Here is a 12,529-nt window from a genome sequence, read left to right as displayed (position 1 = left end):
AGGACCGTCTCAGAGTTGAAAAGACTGTTGTGCCACTTTAAGGGAATTGGACGAAGCGATGGCCGTGCATGCCTGTAAGCCCACTGCTCCTCCCTGTCACTAATAAACACAGGCACAAGAAGGTTTATGAAGGGAGGGTAATGATCTGAACCCTTGCTTCTGCTGTGTAAGGGAAATCAATGTAACTGCCAAAATTATCTGCCATGGGAAAGCCGGGAGCACAGACAGAAACTGGTACTAAATATTCAAACAGCCTCATTTATCAAATGACTAATGTTTTCCCCTCTACTGTGTGCTATAGTATACATCTCCTATATCCTGGGTGGCCCTACACCTCACTACACAGCAAAGAACACAAGTGAGTATTTCAGTTTCGACAGAAAATGTCTTTCTCTTCCCCCTCCAGTAGAATTGAAATTCAGAGAAAAGAGAAAGCTATTTCATTATAATTGCAAAGGAAGATGTCAGTGTTTTAAACAGCCATTAAAATCACCTTCATTGATATCTATTCATAGCAAATCAGAAGACTTTTTGTTGATGAGACAGAAACCAGTGAAACCAGTTAAGAGTGATATTTGTTCACTCTATAATTAAGTTGTCTAATTTCCACATGAATCACTTGCTAACAAGCAATACAAATGAGAATTAGAATGAAAGCCATCAAACTTTGTTTCCAAGCTCACGTCTAAAGCCTTCAGAGGTTCAATAGGCAGCAGCTCTTTAGAACAAAATCCATTAGGACAGAGTCATCTACATGTCAAAGCCCTTACTTTGAGAAACAAAGGCTCCAACACAATGTTTTCATTTGGCACTTTTTGTACTTTGATTTCTGTTTGAAGAAAAAAATTAGGGTACACATAGTTGCAGCATGTCTTTCATTACTGCCGCTTCGCAGATTTGTAACTGATTTGTCACAGTGTATTTTTGACTTTAAAATATTTAGGCAATGAGTCCTATCATCTGAGCACCACCCACTCTGTGTCAGCATACATCAGACATCCACCGTGACGTCGGAGTTTCTGTTTTTATCTGCTTCTCAACTAAAAGCGGCACTAGTGTCTTCCAAGAAAAAAGGTTTATCTCTAATTTAACACTCATGAACATTACAAATAGGTCATGTGCCGCATGACCCCTATTAATTCACTCTAACAAGACCTTTTTTTTCTTCCAAGTAAAATATGACATCAGCGGGTGATAGCTGCTGTAATTGTGTTCATTTGATACTAAATACACAAGAACTCTCTGTTCACAGGGTTCAGTGCCCTGTATGCTATTTTGTGCATAATTTTCTGCTACATTGCTAAAAAAAAAAAAAAAAATCCTTCTCTGGGAGTTGCTGCCAATTATCAGGATCTTCATTACCTGAAAAGCTAAGGATGCTCTTCACAGAGAAATTCAACACAACTAATCTCATCCGCCTTCAAAAGGCTGCCCATGTTTGATGCCGTGTATCAACACTGATCCACTGGGCAAAAAGTGGGATATGAACAAGTTACTGCTTACAGATGAACATTGGACATTCTCTTAGACTTGTATCAGAAAAAAAGACCAAATATGATAATTCCTTATCTTGTTACTCATCCAACATGGTATGACATCCCATACATAAAACTTAATAATAACATTTCATACTGACTGACTGATGATCCATCTGTAAGATGGGGTTTTATCCAAGTTGCAACCTATGGGGCTGAAAAATGAAGCCAAGTGCCAACAACTGCAGTTCCTCAAATGGCCACTTGAGGCTGGCTGCAAAAGCAAGTCCATCCCCATCCCTCATGTTAAAATAGTCAATTTTACAGGAGAAATTAACATGTTTACAGCCTGGTACAAAAAGCAGTTTTGGTCTCCATAGCCAATTTACTTGTTTGTACTGTACAGACGGTGATTTTTTAAACAACTCACCCCTTTAACGTATTATATCAAGGCATACAATTATGTATAATTAAGGGCGGGGCTGCTTTGACTGACAGGGGGGTGACGTGACAGTTGGCTAGTTGGCTGCAGGTTTCAGCAACCAGGCATCATTCGGCCCGCCTCAGCTCCACCCATGCACAACCTGTTTGCCCATTTTTGGATTAGCCATGTAAAGCTTAGTCAATAAATGGCGACGTCCAGAGACACCGGGAACTGAGCTTCAAAAGCTCCGTTCAGGAAACCTTTAGGTGACGTCACAGAGGCTACATCCATTTTTTTATAAACAGTCTAGGTTTCATCACTATTTTGTACTTACAGGACCAGGTGGACCAGGAGGGCCAACATCACCCTAAAAACACAACAGAAAAATAATATCAGTCAGCACCTATGAGTGACTGTGAGAGAGACAAACAGGCAGTGACAAAAACAAAAAAAAGACAATGAAGGAAAAAAAAAAAAAGTACACAGCCTATTTCTACAGGTGACCTCGAACAACAACATCAATAGGTTTTGGAGCAACAATAATAATAAAAAAAAAGGCAATAACATGACTCAAGAGAAAACACTGTTTAACTGAAGAGAGGTGAGAGAGGCATGAGACAAGAAAAAAGAAAACATGAAATAATTCTTCTTAAAGAGCAGTCTGGGGTGAGAAGCTGCATTTAATGTGCACTGTGAAGAATGTTATACATACCGTACTCATACCATGTACAATATAACTCTTTGTAATAGGTTTATTGGGTGCTCCAGGGAGGCCTAGAAGGTTCTTAATTGTGAGGCATTGCATGTGGGAGCCTACATTCTTCCATTCATAATTTACGAGCTATAACTCTTGTGCTTTCAATAAAACAAGAAAGCATCACGGTTACATATTACATAGTGTACTATAAACAACTCAAAAGCACTCAGGAGAATGCTTGCTGTGCCTTACCGATCCTCTAAATTTGTCATTTTAATAACAGACAAGGTTTTTGTGGTTCTACATTGCAGTCTATATACAAAATATACAGTTCTCTTTAGAGAATAGCTAAATCCTGTGAACATAAAAAAGGTTTAGTCAAACAAGTCACACAACTCATCTGTGGTGTGGCTCTAAGGATGCCAGCAAGTCCATCACTTTGGTCCAGACAGAAATATTACTGTTCGATGGATCGACATCGACAACGAAACTGTTTTCGGGCATGCATGGTTCACAGATGACAAATCCTACCGACTTTTTGGCTTATCATGAAATATGCTGCGCATTACAATGCTGCCCACATGATGAATGCAGTGACTTTGATGATCCTCTGACTTTTCCTCTTGCACCATCAGCAGGACAAAGTTTTCACTCATCTTAAAATATTTCTCCACATCTACAGCATGATACAGACAGTCGTGATGCCCAGAGGATGAATCCCACTGACTCTAGTGATCCCCTGATTTGTCCTCTGGTTCCACCGTAGGACTGACATTTTGAGTTTTGGTGAAATGTCTTAACAGCTTTTTGACGGACTGTCATGCAGTTGAAGCAGACATTCATGGTGCAAAGAAAATGAACCCCAAAGGACTTTGGTGATCGCCTGACTTCTCTAGAACCACGAACAACTTCCACTCAATAGATTGACACAAAATTCAGTACAGACAGTCAGTTATCCCACATCTAAGGATTTAACCCGAGAACATTGCTGATCCTTTAACTTTTCCTCTGGCACCTGTGTGAGGATGACCTTTATGCTTTGAGTGGAATTCCTTGACATTATGGATTGCCATGAAATTTGGTCCACACACATTCATGTCTCCCTCAGGATATAATTACTTCAGTGATACAATAATATTTCATCTAGCACCCCCATCAGCAGGCCAATATTTCATTTTGTCCAAGTTGCTAAACTAACATGTAGAACATGGTAAACATTGTACCTGCTCAACATTGGTGTTATAGCATTATTATGATGAACATGTTCCAAATGTAGCTCAAAGCACTGCTGTGCCCGAGTACAGTATAGTCTTACAGCAAGGTGTGGCTGTTTTGGGTACAAATGTAATCAACTGAAGTCCATTAAAATGGATTGTAATCAATGTTCTCATGATTTCTATCTTTGACCATCGATGAACAGTTAAAAACCAAAGAATCACTTTGATTTAAATTTATTTCATTACTGTGAAATTTCATTGAATTTCAAAAAAACTGTAAAGAGTTGATAAACCTACCTTTCAAATGAATTTGGCTGGACACATGAATGTTAAATGTGTATAATGGCAATTTATGCAGAATAGACGTAGCCTACAAAAATTCGGAAGCCAGTTGTTTTTATGTTAAAAACCGATTAAGGCTTCCCACAGCTAAGATGCCAGGAGTTACTAGAAAAAGGTGTGCTTTGTAAATGGCGCTGCCGGCAATACAGAACTATACATCTTCCTTGACACATGGCCTGATGTTCCTAAAGATTTCAGTGAAATCATTTTTAGATACAGCATTCTGATAAGTGACAGGTAATGAGACATATTGAGGTCGCTAAAGAAAAGATGTTAAGGGCAAAATGAAAGGCATAGCCTTGGGTTCTTGCCTACATGCTTGTATGACTTTTCCTCTGCTCACATCACTCGGACAAAATTCTATCTAACAACATGTACAAGCACACAACATACACACACAGAGACAGAGACACACACACACACACACACACACACACACACACACACACACACACACACACACACACACACACACACACACACACACACACACACACACACACACACACACACACACACACACACACACACAACCTGTCAACAGAGGTAAAAGGTACAAACAAAAGATGCAGATTCATTATTTGCTCCTAACCCTCACATGATAAACAGACTTTAAGATGATAACTGACTCAAAAGATTTAGCCTTTGAATTCTGGCATATCGCACAAATTAAACCACTTGAACCACCTTACCTCCTCTCTTGGAGCACAAACAGAGGGAATAATCAGGTATGACACTTGACATTGATTTGACTTACTTTTTGTCCTTTCATCCCGCTGGTCCTCTCGGCACCTGGCTGACCCTGTGGGAGGAGGCCTTGGTTAATGACTCTGTAACACAGCGGTGTAGTAAATGTCACTGCAAGAAAATACGTACAGGCTCTCCTCCCTCTCCTTTCTCCCCTGGGACTCCAGACTCACCCTTCTCACCCTTCTCCCCCTGTACGTGAACAGAGCAGACCATCGACAGTGAAAGACAGCGAAGGCAGAGTGAAAAGACAGAAAGCTCCCAGAGTGAAACTTAGGCGAGGACAGTGGCTATTAATAAGTAATCAGAACAACATACAGTACTGTGTCATCTCAAAATCAAACTGGTTTGTAATTACGGTAGGGAAAACACAGAGACTCGTGGTTTCATGAGATTGTGGTGTTATGTGAGAAGAAGAATAATGATTGACTTGAACCCGTTGTCCAGTTCTGTTTCCATGTTAAAATCGTTCCCTTGTCTGCCAATAGATGGCACTTCTTGACTTATAGTGAGCTGTGTGGACAGTATTTTAACAGGGTTTCTTCCTGTCATGTAGAGAGTAATCGTAGTAAACACAACTGTAAGACAAATGTATCAGTATCTTGGCCAAGCTACTCAATGAATCAATAATTTGTGACAAAAAGTTTTTTTCTAGATACATGTAAACAGGAAAACGCCATGCTTTCTCACTCATAATATCTTTTGACCTTCTATGCTCATAATTCTGGTGTCACAAGGTCTCGAGTCAGAGAAATGCATTGTTTTAGATCTCCTGCCACATTTCATAAAGCTCACCTATGTTTTTTTTTCTTTTCCAAACAGCAGCACACATAAGAGAGGGGAAGTTAGGTTGTTGATCAAAGCTTATTGTTGTTTAGTATGACATGTGTGGAGATTTGTAGGGATTGCTTCAGATGCTCTGTGCTCAGACATTATGGAGCATCTGTTTAGCAATCTGAGGAGACAGAGAGACATCTGAGAAAGGTTGCAGCATATTTGCACACTCCTTAGCGGCGCCGGGTCTCTAACAGACAATAATTGCCATTCAGTTTCGGCCCCTCCCCCGTTCCTTCGACGGGCTAATGACAGCCACTGCAATGCCATTCATTTAATGAGATAGAAGTCACTGTTTCCTCATCTAAATTAAGAGCTGTTATTAAGTCAGTAGACTGCTGCCATGTGTGAACAGATGGATTGTCTTATTAATATTTTAGGCGGGGGAGGGACTAGCGGTGAAATTGACTTTGAGTACTAATTGGAATTCTGTATAGTTCTATCTGCCACATGGGAACTTGTGATTTAACCACAATAAACTTACTGGAAAAGCAAATATTGTGATGAGTTCAATCAGAGAACACTTACAGAACAGCATAACTGTTAAGCGCATACTGTAAAGTACACAGAAAATGATTCCCTATTTTTGAGGTAGGTATTGACTATATTCAACATAAACCAGGAAGTCGTGGAAAGCTTTAACCAGAGTCTGTCATAGACAAATGCACGGAAAAATATTTCTAGCATTATATTTGTTGGATCTCCATTGACAATCATTCAAAGTCAGTTTAATGGCAGAGAGGTATGTAACATGTTAATAAACCTTTCAAGTGAGATTAACTGCCCCTTGGCCAGTATTTATGTAGATCACCCCTGTATTTACACAATGAAAAAGCTCAGCATGTATAGGACAGGGAGCTGCTCCGCCTGTGGATGTCTGTGGGTGATATGTTGACTTTGGAGGCACCTCGAGTCATCAAACTACAATTAAAACTGTCCACATCTGGTCTTTCCGTCAATATCTGCAGTGCTCTGTCAGAGCCCATTTGAGACTGTCAGTGGGAGACACAGTTATGGAGATGCAATTCATGAGCACACCGTCTTTCCAGCACATCATGCATTGCAGAGCTTTTTTTTGTCTTTCCTTTTTTACTTTAAAACATTCACACTCTGCTGAGTGAGAGCGAGGGGGGCTCAGCTCACAGATGTTACACAGGCTGCAGTTTAGTCTAACTTGCGTCTATTTTGTCCAAGCTAAAAAATGCACAAGGATGGCACTGAGAAGTACGGAGAATCCCTGATGCTGTTCAATTATTACTGCTCGCAAAAACTGTTACCTTCTATTCCTCTTGGAGGTGTGATAGTTTATCTCCTCTCACTTATCATATTGGGTTGTGTAAATTCCTCTAAATGCGAGGCTACGCTCGTTTCTGTATGGCATATTAAAATGTGAAGTGATTCTCTGGGACACGTTTTCTTGTTGTCCACAGAAAGCATACATTTATAATGATCAAGTGAAGATGTATCAGTAATGTAGGTGCATGACTGATTTATGGCAAGGGCAAGGCTGGCATGCACATTTAATGTACGAATTAAAGTTTGCAAGTTTGTATGCACCGTATGTTTGAACTAACATTTACACGAGTCATAGGTCTTAAAATGAATGCTTTAATCATATTCTTTAATCACCGTGTAACATTCAATCTCATCCCAACTGGGTAGCTTTAGTCTCCTGCAGGGTTTTTCACCTGCATGTGTAGCTACCTTCCATCATTTTAATGTTTTACAGTGAGCCCACGGGTCTACCTATAAGCTTTAACATGCACTGGGATACAAAAATTATTTGTTACAGTTACATGGAATTAGCTGTATATGTCTTTTTCCTCGTGGTCCTCAAACTCTGCCCTCATTTATTTAACAAATGACCTATTAAAATAAATATGCAATAACTAAAATGATCCCAAACCAACAATCTCAGAGCTATTTTTATTTCTGCCAAGTGAAGTTTTGAGTTTTACAGCTTCATGTTATGGTATGACACTGATTCCAGTAAGACAATAAAGCTGCAACTCAGCAGCCAATTAAAGAAAACTCAAATGTAATCAAGCTAACCTCTGATTGTCATTTTACACCCCATAGTGATGTCATTTTTCATCGAAACAAAACGGCTATCCATTGTGCCTTCACCGATGGTATACCTACTGCAACACCATTTGCTTTGAGGTATAAGTGTGTCCTCATAAAGACAACTTTCTTTTTCAAGGTTGGCCAGCTGACACGTCTCCTTCCTCTGGGCAGAGGAAGCAGGAGGAATTCTGCAGCTCGATCTGACACCACAGCAAACGACGCACCCTATACATCAAATGAACAGCTGCGGTCAGGAGGTTGTCCACTACACAATAGCTTTCACTCGCAGCATGATCACAAGTAGGCCACTGGAGGCTTGGTGGGTGGTGGGCGGGGGCTGACGGGGTGGGGACTTGGGGTTTGGGGGTTGGGTTGTGTGAAGAAAGCAGGGACAGTAGAAGGTCTGGTATGGGTCCATGTCTGAGAGGTTTTTTTTTTTTTTTTTTTACACTGCATATCTCATGTGCCTCTGGTGAGCTACAGCACCCCTGGGCGTCATGAAAATGATTGCAGACCCTTTTTGCAAAAGCACTGTATGTAATGGCCATCTGTCTGTTTGGAGGGTGAGCACTGACGTTCAGCGTGATGCTCAGCGTGACGCTGTGCTGCGCTGCAGGAGGCGCAGGGTGGGAACAGCTATTTAACTTGCGCGGTAGATCAGCAACAATTGACTGAACGGTACCATTTCCAACAAGGGAGATCTGATCCTGACTGTTAACACAAAGGAAATGTCAGCCAAGGACAGAGCAGATTCTGCTTCCGGTCACACAAATGTCTGACGTGTCTGGGCAGGCTTCTTGGGACAACAAGTTCGGTACATCTTTATAGAGTTGACGCTGTGCAGATGATTAAACTCTCCGCCTGTTTGGAGGGCTGCTACAGTGAACACTGTTCAGTCATCTTGACAATTCACTCTTGCTTGGAGTGCAGGTGGGGGTCAGTTTATCAAACTGGGCGACAGCTCAAATCTACTTTAAATGCCACATGTCAGTACTTTGTTCTGGGATGAATAATGTTTTGGGTGTTACCTTGACACCCGCTCCTTCAGAGACTCCTGGGGGACCCTGTGAAAAAAAAATGAAAAAAAAAGACCAAAAGACAATTATATGAATAGTGAGTAGTACATATGTTATTCATCAACAGAAACATTGCAATCCCTTCTTGCCTCTTGTTTAAAATGGCATGTTCACTTGAAAATATTCCTACTTTGCAGCTGTGGCTTGTTGTTTTTGTCACTAACATTAGCTCTCATAAAGACATAGCTGGACTCCTGTAATCTACAGATAAGTTGCGTGTGTCGTTGTCATGCGCCTTTCACAGACTCCCCTGTTGTTGTGGAATGCTAATTTGACTTTGAAATATAACCGCTGCCCCCTCAACTGCATGCACCGTCCTGCTGCCAATGGACAAGAGAGAGTGATGCCCTGGAGTGTGTTTTGAATTCCTTATTTTGCCCCTGAGATCTACCTCAGCAAAACAGGTGACTCATAAATGCCAATACCAGGGGATGGAGGCAAATCTGGCACACATGAAGGGTATCATCAGGACACTGCCATTTAGAAATGTCACACCTTCCCCATCCCGTCTTTCTTTGCTCCCATGACTTTGCATAACAAACTTTATGAGTTATTAAAAAAGCACGTCATGTTGGAGAGGTTTAACAGCGAGCAGCTCGGTTATATTGAAGATAATTGAACATGAGCATTTAGTGATAGATGCAGAACAGAATCTTTCTTGATTTCTGGATGAAATAGAATAAGACAAACCCTATGTCCTGATCAAGATTGTAATGCAATCATGCATGAAAATAATTGGACGCCCAAAGCATCTGGGCTACATGATGCCGAAACGCTCCTGTTTGTCCTGACATCAGAGCAGTTAGGTCTGACAAGCTGTCTCTTTTAACGCATCGTGGTGTTTGTGCCCTTAAGTGTGCGGGTCACTACACAAACAGTGTCTGGGAATGGTTTGGACACCCAAGGAAAAGACCATAATTCAAGGAGTCAACAGGCCCTCAAGGCAGACTTGTCATACTCTTCAATACAAACATTCTCAAGTGCTATCTTCATATACCCCTTGTGGTGTTGCGCTGGTTATGTAGCCTGAAGACAATTTTGTATTATGTGTGCTGCCCTTATTGACTGTTTGCATTCATATTATTTTGTAATTATGACAACCTAACCAGGTATCACCCAAAAGTGCATAATACACCCGTCAATCCACTAGAAGTTACTGTGTCAGTGTCACGTTTTGCCTCACCGAGGTGTGAAGAATAAGCAGCAAAAACCATATCATAAGGTTTTGGAAAAGCTTGTGGTTTGGGATAAATATGTTTATGGTTTGGAATCCTGGTTTGAGTTCAAATATATAATAAGTATGTATATTTCACTTACATGTAGGTATACGTAAAATAAGTGTATTTAATTACCATAAATTGCCTTTCGTATGGAGTTGAACATCGGTCACTTAAGTTAAAGTCCTGCATTTGTGCTTTGCCACAGGACCATTATCACATGACACAAAAGTGTGACACTGACATTGTATCCTCTCGAAGACTGATGGGTGTATTACACACTGGCGTTATACCTGGCTGGCCAACTTTTTAACTTGTGGAGCGTGTTCAATTTTTGTTCAGTCTCAAATGAAAAAACATTGGTAATATCAGGGGTATTGTAGGTCAGATAAAGGTGAAATTTGAATGATAGAAAGCTACAATTTGAAGCACTGTTAAAAATGCTGCTGTGTTGTACAGACTCAGCTACGTTTTCAGTGTTTGCTATTGGGTTTCATTTGCAATCAGAGCAGATATGTATATTAAAACACGTCCTATTGAAGTTGATTCTGATGTATAAAAATTGAAAAATGAATTATGATGTTTTTATACAGTAGAACTGTAGATCCTGAAAAAAAGTCAAGTAAAATGTCTGTCAGTGTTTGACTGTTACAGTATACCACTTACAGGTAGGCCTCTGAGTCCAGGCTCCCCAGTCTTTCCTCTCCGTCCCTAAGGAAGGAATCAAAGAAGAAAAAAAACGACACTGGGATGAATGAATGTGCAACAACAGGTGTGGCTGGGCATGCATGCAGCCAGCAATTAAGGCAAGACGGCAACTCCTGTCGCAGTCTCTAATTTGCTTTTAATTAACAACAACATAACATCTTAATTGCCGCACCCCGTGTGGCCCACTATTCTTTGTTCCCTCCTCTAGTTTACTGCCTCCTTTCCAGCGATGCGAGTCCCTTGGTGCATCAATCAACCCGAGGAGCACATTTAGCAGCGAACAGGCCAATCCAGCCAGCGCTGCCCAGCATCGCAAAACGAGGTCAGAATGAAATCATCATTTTGAAGCATTTTGTGTTGATTTTTTTTCCTTTCTTTTTTTTTGACATTTTGGGAATTACAAAACGCCTTACTGCTGAAAGTCTGCGAGTCTTGAAAAGCTGACATTTTAATGAGATGTAATGCTATCTGAACCAAACCAAAGTTGGTATAATTTACATCAAGAGGGTTTAAGAAAAGAGGATAAAGCTCGGTCGATATCCGCAGAGCTATCCACTGGCAGAGCATCACTGGCTCTGTGTTGAGGAGTGCCTGGAATTATCTGGTTTTCCCACACACAAGACAGATGTAAAATCAACTCAATTAGGAGATGGTAATACTCTGGCCGTTATCAATTCACCATTCAGCAGCATAATCAACGGAAAAAGTATGAGACAATGCAGATATCTGTATTATGGTTAAATGCGATTACCTCTTTCTAGTATGAGTTTCATCATCTGACACAATTGTTATATTGAAAGGTTGTATTTCTCTCCTACTGTATCTGTCAGTGTGGGTGACACAAAAACACTTCTCTCCTCCACCGAGTTAGTGGCTGTGTGGATCTGTGGAGAGGAAAGGCTCACTTGCTGCTGAAAGAAAAGTTGAGACTCACAAAGCAACGCCCCCGACTCTTCCCTCTGACACTCCATGTACGCACACTTTGATTAACTGGGTCGAATTTGACATGTACGTTTGCCTGCAACAAAGACAAAGGAAGGAACTTTCCTAACAGCTATGGCTTTTAATCATCTGTTTGCATGTGCGCTCGTGCTCGTATGCTGTGTGTGTTGCTCTGTTTGTAGTCCACAAATTACAGGATTATGAAAGGAGGAGAAGCCAAGGTGTAAATATTAACCTTAATAATGACAAAATAGAACCAATGTGTGCCCCCTCAGGGGAATTGCATACTTTCCTCTGTTTGTGCTGTTTGATGTACCAACAAAGCCTTGGCCAGCATCTTTTGATCATCACTCTGAGGCTAGTGTATATACGTGTTAATGTGAGCATGAATAAATTCAATGTAAAGAGGAGCTGGACGAAGTCACATTGCCTTGATGTGCAGGGAATGTATCTTTAAACCTTAAAAGCTTTTGCTATAAATGACTGAGATGATATTACATTGGAATAACCTCTTTGAAATGTAATTGATGCTGGTTACCTTTGTGGCATGAAAAGAGCAGCCAAAGTATTCAGCGAGCACCCCATCATCAGGGTGCTATATGTAGATTCAAAACAGACTTCTATGTAAAAGGTCTATCTCGCACAAGAAAGTGTTTTGGCGAGGGTGGATGGCGCTATTTATTTCTCTTTCACTGATAATTAATAGGCTAACACTGAATCACAGCAACTTTTGCAAAAAGATCAGACTGTTTGTTCTAGCCTAGCAGTCCCCACTGCTGCCCT

At 40.8% G+C, this 12,529-nt stretch overlaps 1 protein-coding gene across 9 annotated transcripts in view; it reads right to left on the bottom strand.

Annotated features, from left to right (window-relative positions):
* col19a1 (collagen type XIX alpha 1 chain) overlaps positions 1 to 12,529 on the bottom strand; it is a 101,514-nt gene that overhangs the window by 40,843 nt on the left and 48,142 nt on the right. For all 9 annotated transcript variants that reach the window (XM_069713949.1, XM_069713953.1, XM_069713951.1 and 6 more), the window contains 5 exons: positions 10,763 to 10,807; positions 8,832 to 8,867; positions 5,032 to 5,094; positions 4,913 to 4,957; positions 2,234 to 2,266 (listed from right to left, as the gene is read on the bottom strand). In XM_069713949.1, the coding sequence (XP_069570050.1) occupies positions 2,234 to 2,266; positions 4,913 to 4,957; positions 5,032 to 5,094; positions 8,832 to 8,867; positions 10,763 to 10,807 (222 nt within the window). The remainder of the gene's footprint in view (positions 1 to 2,233; positions 2,267 to 4,912; positions 4,958 to 5,031; positions 5,095 to 8,831; positions 8,868 to 10,762; positions 10,808 to 12,529) is intronic.

This window comes from Brachyistius frenatus, unplaced genomic scaffold (assembly GCF_029030835.1).
Source record: "Brachyistius frenatus isolate BFR_SWC_R1_liver_20210118 unplaced genomic scaffold, ASM2903083v1 Contig_124, whole genome shotgun sequence".
NCBI lineage: Eukaryota > Metazoa > Chordata > Actinopteri > Embiotocidae > Brachyistius > Brachyistius frenatus.
This window is presented reverse-complemented; position numbering and strand designations above follow the sequence as displayed.